Source organism: Abramis brama, assembly GCF_963993115.1.
Source record: "Abramis brama genome assembly, chromosome: 6".
NCBI lineage: Eukaryota > Metazoa > Chordata > Actinopteri > Cypriniformes > Leuciscidae > Abramis > Abramis brama.
Genome location: NC_139968.1, coordinates 19,300,582 through 19,319,643, shown reverse-complemented (window position 1 = coordinate 19,319,643; position 19,062 = coordinate 19,300,582). Strand labels below are relative to the sequence as shown.

At 39.8% G+C, this 19,062-nt stretch overlaps 1 protein-coding gene across 9 annotated transcripts in view; it reads left to right on the top strand.

Moving 5' to 3' along the window:
- tle2a (TLE family member 2, transcriptional corepressor a) overlaps window positions 1–19,062 on the top strand; it is a 29,719-nt gene that overhangs the window by 5,398 nt on the left and 5,259 nt on the right. The window contains exons 2-9 of one of the 9 annotated variants that reach the window (XM_084116200.1): window positions 789–949; window positions 8,853–8,916; window positions 11,320–11,364; window positions 15,374–15,436; window positions 15,969–16,010; window positions 16,796–17,009; window positions 18,609–18,625; window positions 18,869–18,964. In XM_084116200.1, coding sequence (XP_083972326.1) covers window positions 789–949; window positions 8,853–8,916; window positions 11,320–11,364; window positions 15,374–15,436; window positions 15,969–16,010; window positions 16,796–17,009; window positions 18,609–18,625; window positions 18,869–18,964 — 702 coding nt within the window. Of the gene's footprint in view, window positions 1–788; window positions 950–8,852; window positions 8,917–11,319; window positions 11,365–15,373; window positions 15,437–15,968; window positions 16,074–16,795; window positions 17,010–18,563; window positions 18,626–18,868; window positions 18,965–19,062 lie in introns of those variants that run through there. The other 8 variants (XM_084116198.1, XM_084116199.1, XM_084116195.1 and 5 more) reach the window with 8 other exon arrangements.

Genomic DNA, 19,062 nt, shown 5'->3' with positions numbered 1-19,062 from the left:
GAGAAGTGCAAGAACCCCTGTGATGCGCAGTCACAAGCACAAGGACCTTCGTCAGCAGAGGTGCTTGGAGACAGATAGATGGATAGACAGGCCTTACTGTACCGCACGTAGACTTTTGTCTGCCTGTCTGTCTGCATTACCCTGAGGCCAAGCTCCTAATTGCTGGTGCCAGCGGAATTCAGTTAGCTTGGTGGGGTCCCTTTCTGATGGGGTAGTCTTTCTTGCTCCCTCTTCTAATCCATGCTTAATTTTAAACAAATGTCTTAATTCTAGCAGTGAGCATGGTCCCCACCCCAGTCCCACATCCCAGCACACAACCACTCTAATATAGACACGCATCTGTCTGTAATGCTTTATCCTTTTACAATGGAGCCTATGTCATGGAACTTCCCCAACCCCCATCCACTCTCATTCTTTCATTGCTTTATCTCTCATTCTGTGGAGCTTGTCTTTCATCAATGTCCTTCATTTCTGCCTTGTGCACAGCTCTCTCTATCTTGCTCACAGACCTCCATGCAATGAGCTCCTCAAATCATATTTACGCACTGAATGATTCTGATCAGTTCTCTGAATCGTCTGATTTTTTTTAAAGAATGCAAAATATGACTATTTTAAGCCTGGTTTCATTATAAGTGTTGAAACAATTATTGACTCGTGCGTTACGACAGAGCTTTTTGCAGTTGCCTGAAATTAGCTTTTAAGTGTAATTTCTTTTAAAAATGCTTTTCATCCTGTTTTAAAAAAAAAAGAGTTTCAGATTCTAACCCTACTTTATCCCCCCCCCATAGGCACCTTTGCAACCACCCCCCGGGTCCTCGGCTTCAGCTGCAGCAGCAGCAGCCGCAGTCGCTGCAGCATCGGGGTCGACCCAACCTCTGAAACTCACTTACCCCGAGACTCTGGACCGCATAAAGGAGGAGTTCCAGTTCCTGCAGACACAGTATCACAGGTACAACCCCCTTGCTAATACATACACTCGCTAAGATGTTCTATGTCAATATAATCGAAATACATTTTTCCCAAGCCTGTAATTTAGTTAACCCATGGGAGAATGTCTTTGCTGAATTCCTGATGCAATGTAATTGTAGGAAGAAGGCTGAAGAAAGGTTAAAATGTCAGTGGTTAGGGCGGTCAGGTTGCTTTTTTGGAACATGGTGGCTGCTTGACAAAGATGATTGACTTCTTGCCGTCCATCTAAAAATCCATCTATATCAGGGATGTATAATCTTACTCCTGGAGGGATGCTTTCTTGCAGAGTATAGTTCCATCCATTGTTAAATGCACCTGAACTAGCTAATCATTAATCCCTAGAAAATTCTAGGGAGGATAATGCTTAACTCTGCAAAAAGGTGGCCCTCCATGAGCAAGGTTGGACATCCCTTTTCGACACCAGCTAATCACTCGCTTGGACCAGCCAGGCAACATGTAAATTAGCTACCATCAGAGTGTAGTTTTAGTGGGAATTTCTAACAAGTAGGGCTTAGATTTTTGTTAGTATTCAAAAGAAATCCCTTGATGTAGCTTCTAAAAGGGGAAGGCCCACTGCTTTCTCATAACGCATACATACTCCTTTGGTTCTGTGGGTTTGTTTTATGTGCACTCTGAGGCTCAGGAATGTGGCCAGACCAGGCATGACCTGTGTGTGATTTCTAGTAGGTGCTGGCATCCTCTCCGGTACGGTAGTCCATTCCCCCTCTGCACACCCGCACACCCTTCCTTATTACTGGCAAGCCTTCACACGGCTACAGCTTTGATTCCTCATGCCAGACTCGGCAAATCCACCCAGTCCCCACATTCCTATTGTTAGTCTCTTCTGTTCCTGCCTTCAGTGTTCAGTCAAATAAGCTCAAAAATCCTCTGTATAAACAGAGTTCAGCCCTTCTGATGGCTGCTGGGTTTACACATATATCAGCCTGGATATTTATGGCTGTATTTGCTCAAAATCTTTCCCAGAAGCCAACAGCTAAGCAGATATTTTGTGCACCTTTCTAAATTAATGGATAATACCACTCTCATGTGGCTCTGTATTGGTCTCCCAATCAGATTTTAAGAGTTGTTCATCTGTTCTTGATTTTCGCAGTTAGCTGGTGCTCGAATATCTAATGAATCTGGCTCAAGCCTGATGCAGAGGGCCAAACACCTGCACACTTGTTATCAAATTAGAGCGGGAGACATTTCTTGGTTTCATTTGTTGGGTGTTTATTATAATTAGAGCATTTCAACATAAGTTGAATACTTTGCTCAAGGAGTAATGAACTACATTTGTGTTTCATGACAATCAGTACTGTATGCAAATACTAGAGTTGCATGATTTATGAAAGTTATGGTGTGTGAGTTTGTAATTCGATATTACAGTTTTAATTTTCATTATGATTTGGGTACAAATGAAATGGACAATGTGGTTAATTTCCTTTTCCTTTTTATTTCATTTTCTCCAGCTAGTGCAACAAGCTTTTCTAGTAGAATTTTCTGACAAGCTTTATCACTGTTTTGGTACACAATGGTACACAAAATGGGTGAATACTACACCGTAGAGTCAAGATTCACAATTATGATCAATACCACTAAGCTTCTCCTATTAATTGACATGTCCCCAACTCAAAGTCTGGGCTGTAAGAAAATCCAGAGTTTCCCCACTGGTATTTACAGCCAATATTGTAAATGTATGCTTAGCTCGTAAATACAATAATTCCAACACGACGAAGGCAGCATTATAATTTGAATGTCAAACATTCTATGACTTCAAGTCAATGGGTGATTTTACAGTTTGATCTAATTTTCTTACTAGCACTGTAATTAGCCCCTGAATGGCACTTCATGAAGCATTACAATGTGAAGTCTAAAATCACAGACCTCCTTTAGGTCAGGCAACAAGATTAGCAGTGGCCTTCCCATGGTGTTTCAGATGTGGCATTTCCCATAAGCATTCTCCTGCCACTGAGCTGGTCCCGCTCCAGGTAGAACGTGGCAGGCACACACGGGACGCGCCAGACAGGCACAGACAGCTCTTGGCTATACGTGGCGTGGCTTAGATTTTAATTTTAGTTCTCGTAATTTGTGTCTGGAGGCTGATTGGTGTTGGATTAAAGGACAGGAAAGAGTCAGAGCTAAAGAGATTTGGCAAGATGAGTTGGGGAGAGGTGTGTTTGTGTGTGGGTGGCTGGGCGCTGGCCTATGTGAGAAACACACTTAGGCCGAGGTCAGGTTACAGCGCAAGGTCCGGCAGGAAATGTGAACTGGGCAGGAACTGCATAACAAAGAGAGCTGCTCCATACGGTGTTACCATGCTGTGTTGTTTGCACTGCACATGTTTTGTGTATGTAATAAAAACAAATAAAAAAAACAGATGAATACAAATTAACAAATGATAAATCTTGGGTTGCTGAATATTTGATCCCTTACTTCAAAAGCACTTCATGTTAATGATATGATCACAGATTATAACCTAGATGTGCTGTGTTTGACAGAAACCTGTCTAAAACCAGACAATTACCTTACTTTAAATGAGTCCACCCCCCAAGATTATTGTTATAAACATGAGCCTCGTCTGAAAGGCAAAGGGGGTTGGTGTTGCTGTAATTTATAGTAATATCTTAAGAATTACTGAGAAGTCTTGTTTCAAATATAATTATTTTGAAGTGTTGGTGCTTAATGTAACACTATCTAGTGTAAATGATAAATCACAATGAGATTTGTGCTGGCTACTGTATACAGGCCACCAGGGCACCGTACAGACTTTATCAAAGAAACTGCTAATTTTCTGTCAGATTTAGTACTGGCTGCAAATAAAGTCCTAATTGTTGGTGATTTTAATACACATGTAGATAATGAAAAAAAGATGCATTGGGATTGGCATTTAAAGACATTCTTAACTCTATTGGAGTTAGACAACACGTGTCAGGACCTACTCATTGTCGTATTCATACTCTAGATCAGGGGTGCCCAACCCTGCTCCTGCCGATCGACTGTCCTGCACAGTTTATCTCCAACCCTTATCAAACACACCTGAAGCAACCAATTAACGTCTTCAGGATGCTTGAAAATTAAAGGCAGGTGTGTTTGATTAGGGCTGGAGATGAACTGTGCAGGACAGTCGATCGGCAGGAGCAGGGTTGGGCACACCTGCTCTAGATCTAATATTATCACATGGAATCAATGTTGATGCCGTTGAAATTCTGCAGCAGAGTGATGACATCTCAGATCATTATAGTCTCGTGTAAACTTCATTTAGCCAAGGCTTCAAAGCCGACTCCGTGTTAAAAATATGTTAGACCTATCACTTCTGTTACTAAAGATTGCTTTATTAATAACATTTCTGGGGCCTCATTTATAACCGTTGAGTAGATCCTTTTCCTATTTAGCACCAAAACTCTGGAACAGTCTTCCTAACATTGTCCGGGAAGCGAACACACACTGTCAGTTCAAATCTAGACTAAAACCACATCTCTTTGACCTAGCATACACATAATACATTATAAACTTCTATAATTCAATGTTAGGCTGCATAGATTAGGTCAGCCGGAACCGGGAACACTTTCCATAAATCCTGATGTCTTCGTCACATCATAAGGAGAATGGCGTCTACGCTAATATTAGTCTCTCTGTTTATCCCGAGGTTTACCGCAGTCCGTCGGATCCAGGTCGTATCCAGATCTGATGAAGGACCTGCGCCTGGACACGACGACAACGCAGTCCTGAAGTGTCAACTAGTCTCTCCCCTTTGAAGGCCCCCTTCTCCTTCCCTTTACCTCTGTACAGATAAAACGTTGTCAAAATAGTTCCAATTCACATGGCTACTCGGAAGCCCCATAGTTAATAACTAATGATCTTTGCAACGGAAGTGAATCGATCAAAACTAACTTAAGCTGGACAATAACTTTTATTCTAGAGCTGCTGTAAAGCCAATACAATCTCTGTTACTTTAATTTCCTATTAATTTAATTTCCCATTATCACTTGTAAAGCTGCTTTGAAACAGTACATTTAGTTAAAAGCGCTATATAAATGAAGGTGGCTTGACTTGACTATGTCTCTGCATGTTCGTGATTGTGTGCTTAGGTTTGGGTGTTTTTTGTGTAGAAGGCCTCTAATCAGCAGACAGGAGGGCTTTAGACCGGAGGTTCTCATTACAGTAGTTTTTGCTTTGCCCAGCCCTTTTACGAACACAGCAGCTCACCTACCTTGCTAATGTGTCCTCTGGGTTTGCAATGGCTCAGACATGAAGACAACCAACCCACAGACAGCCACCCGCACAGAAACAGCTTTGAGCTGATACCCATGATATCTTCTTTGTGCCTAGACAGAGTGGACTTTTTAGTGGATTCTAGGCATCTTTATGATGAAGTCTGGGGTTTGTGGTTTAGGCCTGCTTTGCTGAATACATCTGTATGTGTGTGGCCCGGCATTCCCCCATCGAGCGCGTGTGTATTTAAGTGCATGTGTTTGTGGTGGGTGGTTTGGTTTGCAATTGCGCTTTAATGTTGGTGTGTGTCTGACAGAGTATTTCATCAGGAATGTTTGCCATATACTTGTATTGATGGAGATTTTTTTGGGGTTTTCAACATGTGGTATAACATGGGCACAGCCTTGTTTCATACCATTTACATTTTGCCACCTTAGTGTAAGATTTGCATACTATACATAATGCATACGTATGCATTAAACCTCGCTATATATATTCCATTATAACTGTTACATGATAAAAATTAATCAACTTGTTCAGCAGTATTCCCTTCAAACTGGTGCTCCACCATGACAGTTGTTGACCTGAAGAAAAAAAATAACCATTAGCACCCCCTGTGGTAAATGCAGAGAATGCAACGTTGCTTTACGAATCTGCGATTTCTGAACACGACAAAGCATAAAATTTATTATTCTTCATGCTCTATCATAAAGCACATTTCAGGCTTCAAAGAGTGTGTGCCGCAAATGCAAATTTGCCGAAGTCAAAACCTTCATCAATCCTCTCTCAGGCAGTAATGGGGTTTAATTTAGCTCTGAACTGGACTATTTCACTAACTAATCACTATGTGCGCGTGCACTCTAAGCAGAGAGATGAAAAAGCACTATGAGAATACAGAAGACACAAGGGCTTTTACTAATGAGGCACAGGCATGGCAAATGAGGATGAGATCTGTGAGGAAGTGTCCTCACTTTCTCTAATTGGACTGATACTCCTCACCGTCAGACTGAATATTTGCTTTTTCACTCAAATTTCTCATTCAGATGCTTTACTTTAAGTCATCATTATAAATTCACTCTGTTGTGGTGTGCAACATGATTAAAAGTGCAGTTAGCTTGTGAGTGTATTGAAGTAACCTAATAGTGCTTTGCTGGCTTGACTGTTGTGATGCAGGCAGCCTGCAGTTTTGTTGCCCGTTCCGACGATCACCTTATTTGTTGTCAGGGAAAGAAAGAGACCTTTCTTTTTTCCTTTTGATTTTATGTAATTAAGGGTTGGAATCTTTAGCAATGTTTGGGCAGTTGGTGTTTTCCTTGCATTTATTGGACAGTCTCATATTCTCAGCAACAGCATAGGGGGATTACTTTATGCATTATTTTTACCATTGCATGACCTAATGCTCATTTTTAACTTGTTGCATTTAAATTGATTTATTTTACTTTTTAGTAGGGGTAGGACAAAATATCGATAGGGCAATATATCATTGTCCATCTTTGTGCAATACGAGAATCGCTGGCGCCAAATATCAATATTTTAATTAATAAAATAAGGCTCTCTAAATAGATTTCCCTACTCCCAGCGTCGCTACTTCATGCCTCTTCGAGGGGGCGCTCAACACATGAATGAGGGAAACGTGAACATAAATTAACTAGCCTAAGAAAAAGAGGGGTTTTTTTAACGGGATGGCGGACAGCAGTGTGAGTAAAATAATAGTTGCCCCAGCCACGTTTAAGTCCAAAGGCTGGAAAACACGCACTTAACCGTTATTTTGTTTTCATAGTTAGACAGATATCATGATGTATCATTACAGGATTGTCTAGCAATATATTGATTATCGCAGAATTGCTGTATCGTGATATTATCGGTATCGTGAGCCATGTATCGTATCGTGGGGTACCCCTGTAATTCCCACCCCTACTTTTTAGTGCTTTCAGTTTTTCAGAGGTAGTATAGAATTTTAATATCGTTTTGATCACCTAACAACACATTTCACCATTCAAACACCATGATGCATGTTAAAAGAGACTTGGGTTATAAAAAGAACACCATAATTGAAGATAGGATCTTCTTTAAACAAGCTTTTTGATTCTCTGACATTAAGATCTTTCATTGATGACAATTGTCAAGCTGTTACTAAATTTTAAGGGATGGAACAATAATGATCAGTTATTTTGTTTGGACTTGCAGAAGCTTCCAGTTGCTGTTGTTTATTGCGTGTTGAGGTGCCTGCATTTAACGGATTTTACCCTTTAAAGTTTAATTCCACATTAGCCTTGATTTACCTCAATCCACTCCAGCCTCGCGGCGCGCTGAACTCTCGGCTGCCCCCTTTTCCACGCGGGAGATGTTGCAGAATTTTTAATGATCGCATTTAAACTCGTAACTATGTAAATATAAGCCTGAAAACAGATCTAGCATCTTTATCCAATGAACCAGACAATATTTGGAGCCGTCATGCTGTTTTCTCCAACTTCCACTGCGATTTTGCACAAGGGAGCGATGTCTTCACCGCATCGCATAATTGAGGCCAACTCATTCAGGCGAGATGGGAAATAAATAAATAAGCAGAGACGGTCTCAGCGAAACGCGCACCGATAGATTTGTCAGTTCTCGGAAATCCTGTGACGGGGGTGACTTTTGCAGTGAGGCAATTCCAGTGTAATAAATTCTAGCAGGGGAATGAATTTAATCCTCCACAGCTCCCTCTATCACTCTCTCACTCTCTCACTTCCCGCACACCCCACGCCCATCATCCTCTGCGCTCTTCCTCACTCGCGGTGATAAATGAGTCAATTATCGACGGTTGTGCGCAGTCAGTGAAGGAGAGCGGATGTGCCGTTATTACCTGTTGCGGCGCAGTAATGTTGCGGTATTAATCATATTCTAATTTTCCCAGGCCCTCCCGCGCGCTCGCATAAATCTGACGCCTGCAAACAAGTCAGTGTGTGTGTGTGAAGAGCTGAAATACAGCCAGGAGATGAGAAAGTGTGTGCTGTTTGATCTTAGTAGATTCAGTCTGGGTCTGTCTGTCTATCTGTCTTCGCTTTCTGTGTGTCTGTTTATTTCTGTCTTTCTGTATGTTTGTCTGTCTCTTAAATGTCTTTCTGTATACTTCTTGTTGGTTTGTGTCTCTTTTTGTCGGTCTGTCTGTCAGTCTACTCCTGTCTGTCTTTCTATAGGTCTCTTTCTGTCTGCCTTTTTTTTCTTTTTTATATATGTTTTTAAAAGTATGTCATATATCTGTATGTCTCTGTTTGTGTCCGTCTTTATCTCTATCTTGTGTCTTTCTATTTATTTGTCTGTTTTTTTTGCATATCCATCAGTTTGTCTTTCTTGTTTCTCAGTTTGTCTCTTACTATCTATTTATTTTTTTTGGTCTGTAATTGTCTTTGTCATCTCTCTGCCTATTTATCCATTTGTCTCTGGGTCTTGTGTGTTTTTCTGTATATCTTTATATATTTATGTCTGTCCTTGCGTCATGTTTTCGCAGTTTGTCAAAGGCAGCATACAGTGGAGGGGAGTGATTCAAAAGAGAAATTGATACATTTATTAGACAATTCATAAACACCAAGTAAATCAAAATGTCCGAGCACCAAAACAGTCCAACAGAATCTCTCTTTCCACCAATCCAACAAAACATCTCTCTCTCTCTCTCTCTCTCTCTTCTGCAGTCTGAAGTTGGAGTGTGAAAAGCTGGCCACAGAGAAGACAGAAATACAGAGACATTATGTCATGGTAAGAAAAACACACACACACACCAACTTAGTTTTGCATCGGGCATCAGATGCGACACACATCCAAACAGCAGACACCATCTTCCTTCAGCTCTCAATCAGAAGTCCTTCAAACGCGGCTCATCTATCACAGAGAATGAGTTTTCAGAGCCGCTGCCATGTGCCTCAGTGCCCACAGATATGGCAGCTATGTGCGCCTGGCATGCCATTTGCTCTTGGCAGACGGGTTAACCCCTTTTCTCTGTCCGTTTTCTTTCTCTCCCTTTTTTTTTTTTTTTCTTGGCTCATAATTTTTTTAGTGTGGGAGTCGCCTAGCAACACCGTGGGCTCTTGGCAGAGCTGGTGAATACAACAGGCAGCTGTCAGGCCGGCTTCTTTTATTGCCAGGGTCTTTCTATCCCTCCGTCTCTGTTGTTTTTACCCTTCTCTATCTGCCTCTCCTTTCCTTTTTAGTTGATTCTCTCTATCTAATAAAATTACACTTGTTTGACTCTGCCATACCAGTATTTATCCAGCTAGCTAAAAGGAATTGATTAGTAAAAAGTTAAAATTGTTTTCTCACCATCTTATTCCTTTTTTTCCATCAGAACAGACAAGTCCAATGGAAAAGAGTTTTTGATAAATCAGTTGAACGATAAAACCACAAACAAAAGTAGTCTGTGGGTTAAATGCTTTATATATAAGTAGCCTATTCTGAGGTCAAAATGTGTCGGTATTCACTAGTTCTGTCATATTGATTAATCGTATTTGAGGCCCTGTTTACATCTGGTGTTAAGATGCGTTTTGGTCGATCGGATCAAAGGCAGACGAGGGAAACACATTCCTGTTTACACCTGGTGTTTTAATCCGTCTCTTTTGTCCACTTTCAACCACTTCTGTCCTGATTTCTTCGAGGGGAGGGTTTTTTCAGATCTTTCAATCTAATGGACGAAATAAGAATTTACATATGAACGCGCCCGGAGACGACAGAGAAACATACGGAGATTTCGTTGTTTTTTTAAAATCAGCTTTCGTTTCTAGCCTCAAGACCAGGTTGAACACTATGAGTGTGTGTTAGAAATCAGGAATGGTCAGAGAACATTGTGCTTGGTGCGTTTTTCATCTTCAAACCAAACCTGGGTCTTCAGCCGACAAAGTTTAAATCCTGTCTGGCTAGCGCGTTTCCCTTGATATTTATGCATTAGGTCAGTAGGGGGAGAGAAGACTGTCTTTTGTGGCTGTTCGAACTCATTCGACCACAGGAGCGTTTTTCGTTTTCAACTACCTCTGGAAAAGTGGTCAAAAGTGGATAAACTCAAAACGTTTTAGACCCTGTTTACACCTGTATTTAGTGTCGTCTACTTGTGATCTGATCGACCAAAATGCATCTTAATAATGGGTGTAAACGGGGCCTAGCATATATATATATATTTGCAAACTTTCATATTAGATGCGATTATTTGCGATTAATCAATTTGACAGCACTAGTATTCACTTATTTTGCACCCACATTCAGATAAAAAAAAGATGACTTACTGTGAGATTCTGTGAAGGTGAATATTTTCCATTAATACAGTCTTGAATTATAGTTTGTTGTTCATGTGGACTACATTTATACCTTTTTGAACCTTTAGGACGTAATCACTATGTATGGCAAGAACTGTATAAAAGACTCTTAAAAATAACCTCATACAGGTTTACACCGTGTCCACACCGGTCGCGACACGACAAATGATAATAGAATCCATTATAATCAGTGATGCCGTCTACACTGGAATACGGCGTGACGCGACGCTACATGACAAATCCCCAACAGTAATCTGACGCCTTGTTCTATTTAGGACGGTCTCCAAGCACTTGCGATACTTCTCATAGGAAGGACAAATGGATTTGCAACAGTTGCTTTGTCGCATCCAGTGTCGACATCTTCTAGCTGTTGCGGCGCAGCGCGTTCAGTGTAGAGATGGTGTTATAATAAGATAAATGGTAAAATGGCAGAGAAATGAGATTTACATGAGTGCTGTTCTGATTCAAGATGGACTTTGGTACTGGATGAGGACCAACTTCTCCAGACTATTTTTTTACAATGAATCATCTGCACACACTGGCCTTAGATCAGAATTAACAAGCCGTTTGTGGTAAGACCTAGTTGTGTCAATAGGAATCCATGCAATCAGAATTTTTGCTGATTTCACCACAGGTTCAAGTTGGTCTCTCAAATTCGCTGCCTTGACCAACAGAAAGCTTGCTTTGAAAGTGACTTTTATGTGAGCTGTGCCTCATACATCACTCCATTGGTGACAGTGACAGTAGACCATGAACCTCTTTTGCTTCTTTTTCCAAGCAAATAAGGAAATTAATAAACCGCTACCTCAAATACTCTTTCTAGAATGCGTCATTTTAATGATATCCTCTTCTCTTTCAGTACTATGAAATGTCCTACGGCCTCAACATAGAGATGCACAAACAGGTAAGTTTGCTGGTTTCCTTTTAAGCAAATTTGTCAATTATGTTTAAGCCAAAAGTCATGTAAACGCCTTTAAATGTTGGGTTTTTTTATGGAAAGGTCATGAATTGTAATTGCAAAAGCATTTTTTTCTCATTAGGGCTTTATTATGACCAAGGCATGCTTTCTACAGGATAAGCTAAAAATTCTCACTATTCCCTCACAATTTCAGAACTTTATATGAAAAAAAAAAAGCAAAAAACATAATCCTCACTAAACGGCTAGTCAGTTGTTGGATGACTAGCTGACAATCGTGACCCTTCCCTAGTCATATACATGCAAACACTCGACGGTTTTAACGTGGGCTGCCGGTGTAAAAATGCCTATTCAATGTCACGTTGTGATTTGTGCTGAAGAGTTTTATTATTCCTTTTATCTTTTGTAGGGTTCATAATTCAGATTCAATTATGCAGGGATCTTTTTTCCACAGCCGTTTTATATAGTTGAAATCCTCTTAGGTCTGGCTCCTGGCACTTGTTTTAAAATTAATCTGCAAACACACTAATTAGATCAACAAATAATGTGTCTACTACGACACACACTCCCCTTTTCGGCACCCCCCCCCCCCCCCCCCACACACACACACATACAAGCGATTATCTAAAAGTAGCTAGCTATGTCTTTCTCGCTCTCCTTCCTCATAAATTGCGTACTGCATCTGCATTTCCCGACCTTCCTCGCTCTCTCTCTCTCTTTCTCGTGCAGATGTCAGGTCAGTTTAAATTAGGTCAGTGCTCTCGGAGCGTCTGTTCTCTTCCTCCGTTTCAATTGCACTTCTTTTTTGACATGCTCCACGAATTCCCTTCTCTAATGTAACTCCCCCTCCCTCATCTTTCTGCATCTCCCATCACTCTGTAATTTCCTTAACTGTGCCTTTCTTCTAGCCTCTTTTTTCTTTCTTTCTTTCTTTCTTTCTTTCTTTCTTTCTTTCTTTCTTTCTCCCCATTTCTCCTCTTTCGCTCCCTCCTTCCCGCCCTCCCCTTTTCCCAGCCTCCCCCACTCTCTCCTCTGAAGATGTCATTTTGTAGTTGCCGTTCCCTAACAAGAAATCATTGTGTTTCCCTGGGGATGGCTGTGATGGATAGATATAGAAGAGATGGGGGCGGGGGGGTCTGTTCCTTCTTTCTTTTGGGGGGGGTGGACAGCCAGTAATTCACTTAAAGGGAAAGGGGACTCAAATTTATATACTGTCAGCATTCACTCACCGTAAAATATATTGAAATACGAAGAGGCATTTTGAAGAGCGCACTGGTCGCTCTTTAGCAGGAAATTACAGTGAATTCAAAAAGGAATGTGAAATTTTCGTGTCTTTTTGTATCGTTTTTTTTTTTTTTTTTTTTAGTACATCACTAAAATAAATGGAAATGAGAAATGTTTTCTTGCCAACTAGCTGAAATAAAATAAGTTTAAATATTTATAAAATTCAATTAAAGTTAATTTTATTTTTTTTAAAAATTGTTTTTTTTTTTAAACTATAATATCCCTTGGTCATACGATAAATTTGTGTGAAGAACAAACTGGAATTGAATTCATATGCGACCAGATGATTGAATTAGTGAGTTGAACTTGAGAACTGATCAGTCTGATTTGTAAAAATTAATCATTTTGGGAACTGATCAAACAGATTTATAAAATATTTCTGTTTTGAAAGAATTTTTTGTTACACTGTTATTTAAAAAAAAAAATGTCATTACAGTATTTATAATATTTTAAATTAGCTTTTATTTTTATATTTTTAGTTTTCATTTTAATTTATTTTAAATTTTAGTATTTTTTAAAAATTAAATTTCAATTTAGCTTTATTTATTTTTATTTAGTTTGAGTAATTTTAGTAATTTCAGGCTAGACATTTTATTTCCTTTGCCAGGGCAGTTTGTCCATCTAATATTTATATTTTATTTCAGCTTTATTTCAAATAACAAAAATGTTTTTAATAGTTTTATTTATCAATAACACCGTTTTGTTTATGAATCTTAAGGCTTTCTCATATGAATGTGCAAAGGACATCTAGATGTCAAGATTTTCTGTGAATAATGACATTTTGGTCTGTTCATCTGACATACAAAGCTATTGTTTGACTTCAGAAGACAGTCGTATGAATCCCTTTCATGATATTTTCTATGGCGTTTTTGTGTCCTTTTAAAGCTTGAAAGCTTTCATTGTCATTGCATTGTACTCTTCAAAATATCATCTTAAGTGTTTTAAAAGTCATACAGGTTTGGAACATGAAAGTCAGAAATTTGTGAGTGAACTATCCCTTTAAGAGAAATGTTGTATTTTGTAGCATGAGGGTGAATGTTGATAATACAGTATTAATTTATACCTGTTGGCAAAATAAACAGTGGTGGAGAGGGTTGCCCTCAGCTCTTGTTTGGGTTGTTGGTTTAAGATTAAAGTGGCCTGAGCATGAGAAACCTCTAAAGACTCAGCAGCTCAATGGGGCAAGACCAGTGTCACTCAGACTCAGCAGATGCTGGGCATGAATATTTCAGGGATCCTCTCTCCTCACCGTGCAACTATTAGCATGAACCAGATGTGGAGGGCTAAAATATTTACTAGCTGTGTGAGCGGAGGTAGCAGGTTACACTCCTGCAACATCTTGTTGGACTGGATTGTATTTTTTGCTGTTGCTTAGGCATTTCAGTCTGTTACTGTATTTTCCGCCTCAGACTCATGCCCAACGATTCATGGGCCGCTTGATGCTTTGTGCATTCAAATATGGTAATAGCTGACAGACTTGATCGCTAATCTAACTGGCTGGGTTTATATTATTTCTTTGGCTTTACGAGGCAAAATCCGCACTGTTTATGGCATCAACTCTTTGGAAACCGATTCAGTAGATTTGTTTGTGAAAGGTAGTTGCAAGTAAACAAATTAATCTTTGTGATTATGTTAGTTATTGTTAGCTAGGTAAGTTATGTTCAGATTTTCTTACTCTTTAAAACAAAAATTGGTTGGTCACACTTTATTTCAGTCAAGCACACTTTCTGTCTGAGTGGGAAGTTGAAGTCTGCATCTAAACTATTCTACTACTACTACTACTACTACTACTACTACTACTTTACTACTACTACTACTACTACTACTTTACTACTACTACTGTACTTGTACTACTACTACTACTACTACTACTACTACTACTACTACTACTTTACTACTACTGTACTTGTACTACTACTACTACTACTGCTACTACTACTACTACTACTACTTTACTACTACTTTACTACTACTGTACTTGTAGTACTACTACTACTACTACTGCTACTACTCTACTACCTTACTACTACTACTACTACTACTACTACTAATAATAATAATAATAATAATACTGTACTACTACTACTACTGTACTACTACTCCTACTACTACTTTACTACTACTACTCTACTACCTTACTACTACTACTACTACTACTACTACGACGACGACGACTACTACTGTAATACTATTACTACTACTACTAATACAATTATTCATATTAGTAGTAGTACTAGTTATACGCTAGATGCATTAAAATATCAATTTATGATTAGTACATTTATTTATTCTTCTAATGTATAACTACTATTAGTACTACTAATAATAATTTAAATAATAATAAACTTCATATTTATAAATATTATTGTTACTTGTAGTAGTTATACATTTAGATAAGTAGTAAATTAATCTTATGTATAACTACTATTATACTACTAATACTAATAATTAATAGTAGTAGTAGTAGTAGTAGTAGTAGTAGTAGTTATACATTAGATGCATAAAATATCAATTTATTATTATTATTATTATTATTATTATTATTATCAGTAGTAGTTGTAGTATCTTCATTATCATAAAATAGCCAAACTAGGGTAGGAAATGGTAATTTAACATTTAAAATGGAAAAAAAATGGAATTGTGCAAAATGAAATCAGTTTTTATTTGCTTTCTTTCTGCTTCTAAATCCTTCTCGCCCTCCATATCTCTGCAGACGGAGATCGCCAAACGGCTGAATGTGATTTGTGCCCAGCTCATTCCATTCCTGTCGCAGGAGGTGAGATGAGACCAACACACACTTAGTCCCACAGCTACACATCATGACACTCACACATGCCACATTGCATTCAGACGTTCTGTGATTGATAATCACTCACTTGTGCACACACACACACACACACACACACACACACACACACACACACACACACACACACACACACACACACACACAACATCGCTCTTTCTGTTTCTCACATACATGCAATCACACTTTTTTTTTCTCTCTTCCTCTCATATTTCCTCACGTTTTCACATAGTCTCTCATTCTGATGCCTCTGGGAAGCCTATTGTTATTCTTGTAAACCCACTTCCACAAAAACGCTTACGGTTTGCCCAAAGCTTTTCCTGACAGAAAAAACAACTTCCCCCTCCTGTTTTAAGTGTGTATTCATACAAAATGTTAGCGCACACCCCCCCCCCAGAAAATGGAAATCACACAGTACACAAAGACACACTAGGGTGGCCATCTGCCTTGTTTGTTGCTTGTTTGTTTATCATTGACGGCCATTTTTCGACCTCGTCCACAGCACCAGCAGCAGGTGGTCCAGGCCATGGAGCGCGCCAAACAGGTGACTATGGGGGAGTTGAATGCGTCGATAGGGGTACGTGGACTCCCCCCTCTGCCTTCCACAGTGTGTACTTCCATCTTTTCATCCTTTTTATTTAACACTTTCCTCTTTAGTTGTCATTGCGGTTTTCTTTTTTATGGTTTGGTTGAATGTTTGAAAAAGTGCAAAGTAGCACTTTCATAACTAGGCTAGGGATATGCAAAACTCCATATTTTCGAATTTGGCTAACTAGTCGACTAATTTATGTTAAGAATGCGTGTGTTTTAATCCCCATTTATGATTTTTCACCTCTCATTTCCCGTATTTTTATTCACTTTTCCGTTTTGATTTCTCACATGGCCGTCATCAGCTTCAGCTCAAGCGATTTTAATTTAATTTTGGGGTGCTCATTAGCGAATGTGCTGTTCCCCCGACCCACCCGTTAGAGCAAGTCAACACCATTTCGATACACGCTCCCTCACTCTCGGGGCACTGGGAAGGGGTCATGAATGCATTCCCTTTGTAACGGCCTCTTCGTCTGTGGTGCAGATCCAAGTCTTAACTGTGTTGTGTATTTTTTTTCTCTCTCTCTCTCTATCTCCCTCTCCCTTTCCTCTCATCTCTCTCTCCTCCTCCTCATGCTCTTTTCATTTCCTCTGGCTATCTGTTTCTTCACTCCACTTCCATCTCGGCCTCTATGTCGCTCTCTTTTATCTCCCACACTCCCTTCATCTATTCCCCCCCCTCTCTCTGACCCCCGCCCTTCCTTCATCGCTCCATCGTCCTCTTCCTCTCGTTCCCTCTAGCAACAGCTGCAGGCCCAGCACCTTTCCCAGCATGCTGCCCAGGGGCTGCCCATGGCCCCTCACCCCTCCGGCCTGCCTCACCCGGGACTGACTCTGGGAGGCGGCTCTGGGCTGCTGGCCCTGTCCGGGGCCCTTAGTGCCCAACTGGCCTCTAAAGACGAGCGAGCACATTTAGAGGCAGTGGCGGCAGCCGCCGCAGCCGAGCACCACAGAGGTATAACAAATAAAATCATCCTGACAGATCACTTGACCAGTTTATTAACAACAGCAACAGGACTTACAAAATAAATGCATTTACAAGTGCAGTTATAATGGAGCTTTGTTGAGTAATCGATTGGACGTCACAAATACGTAATCGAATGGATCTTTCGGAGCAAGTGCTCAAACCATGCGGCCAATTGTTGTCCAATTAACAAGTGTATAAGTCGAGCTACAACTGTGAGTTTGACTTTGCAAAAACCATACTGGCATGGTTTCAGTTAGAATTAAGTGTTTTAAAAGGATGAATTATTGTTTTAGTCCAACTGAAATTGAACTTTTAAAGTTATAAAATGTATAATTAAACTTATTGTTTAATGCTGGGTTCAGACTACACGATATCAGCCTGATTTTGGCACAATCTGTTTGATGTAGGGTGTCGTGGGTATTCATAAACGACAATGGGCGTCGGGACGCAAGAATCGATTATTTCATCTTGTAGTGTGTCACAGTGGACAACAACCAACCTACGACGCTTCACGACGTCCCGACAGAAAGACTAGCTTTTTTAAGGTTTTTTTCGGTCCTCCACGACAGGTTCATTCACATCTATGATGTTGACCAATAGGAGCACAGAAGCTCATCCGTAACACAGCTTTCAAACATGCCGAAATGAAAAAGAGATGATTTTATTGGTGCTGTTTGGTGAAATTATGCAATAGAGGAAAGGTTTTTTGAGGTATGTCAATAATACTCTAGCCTTTATTATGTCTTCTTGAGGAACTACAACCAAAAAGTGAAAAAAGATAAATGCTGGGCTGGCGAATGATAGCGAAGGCGCTTCAGTGAACCGGTGAGAGCTGGAATTAGCTTTAAGCTAACACGTCTCTTCAGTAGCCATTGTTTGTTTATGCTCTTGTTTCCGCCTTTTTGATGACATCACGCGTGTCATCAAAAATGGCAAGCGATGATTGGTCGGAAAGCAGTGTTTAGTCTGACGTGTTTCTTGTCTACGGCATGACAAGAATTTAGGAGTCAAAATCGCATAATCCGACACAGTGAATATCGTAACAGACAAATATTGTATAGTCTGAACTCGGCATAAGGTCTCACTCTTTATGAACTAAATCATCTGAACACGAATTAAACTAAACATTACTCGTGAGGGCTGCACGGATTTGGGGGGAAAAAATTCAAATTGGAATAAATAAAAAAAAAAAAACTTTTTTTTTTAAGGATGGCACAATTTGGCCAAAAAATTATGTCTATCAATTTTCTATATAATAATACTAATTATAATTATTATTATAACAACCACATAGCAACATGCTAGTAATCACAAAGCAATGCTGAGGTAAGGTAACAGTCTACCCTGAAACATTGATCAGTTCATCTTTAAAATCTGTCAGGTGATGCATTTCATCAATGAAACATGAAAGAGTGGGAACTGAAGGAATCTGCTTTTGTTTGTTTTTTAGCTGTGGGGTAATTCAAAGCCTTGTTTTGTCTGTTGGAGGGTGAGTTTTGTCTAACTGTCATAGTCACATTGTTTGTTTTTTGGTTTGTTTTGACTGGCATCGGGGACGTTTACCTGCCCTTCCCATGATCCACACAGACCGTGAACCTGGACCAGTGAGTATCTGTAGTATTCTTCCATTTTCTTTCTCCCTCTCTGTCTCTTTCTAGTTGAGTTCTCAGTGCAGACTGTCATGCATTAGGCGTCTCTATTGCCTGTGGGTCCAGCAGTTATAGAGCTGATTTGATTTATCCCTCGTCTCCTACATCATTATCTCTTTCTTCTCGCTCACACACACACACACACACTTACACTGTCTCTTCCACTCTCATTTCCTCATCTTTCTCTTCCTCTGCCAGAGTTCACTCTCAAACGGAGACAAAGGCAGGCCTTCAGACTACCTCAGCAATGGAAAAAAGAGAAAAGCAGATGAGAAGGAGTTTATGACAGACTACGTAAGTGTTAAATTCACAACCTCCTCTCCTTTCATGAATCATAAACATGATCTTTATTTGATTTAAGCACACACGCTCAACTCTTATGGCGTTTTGTC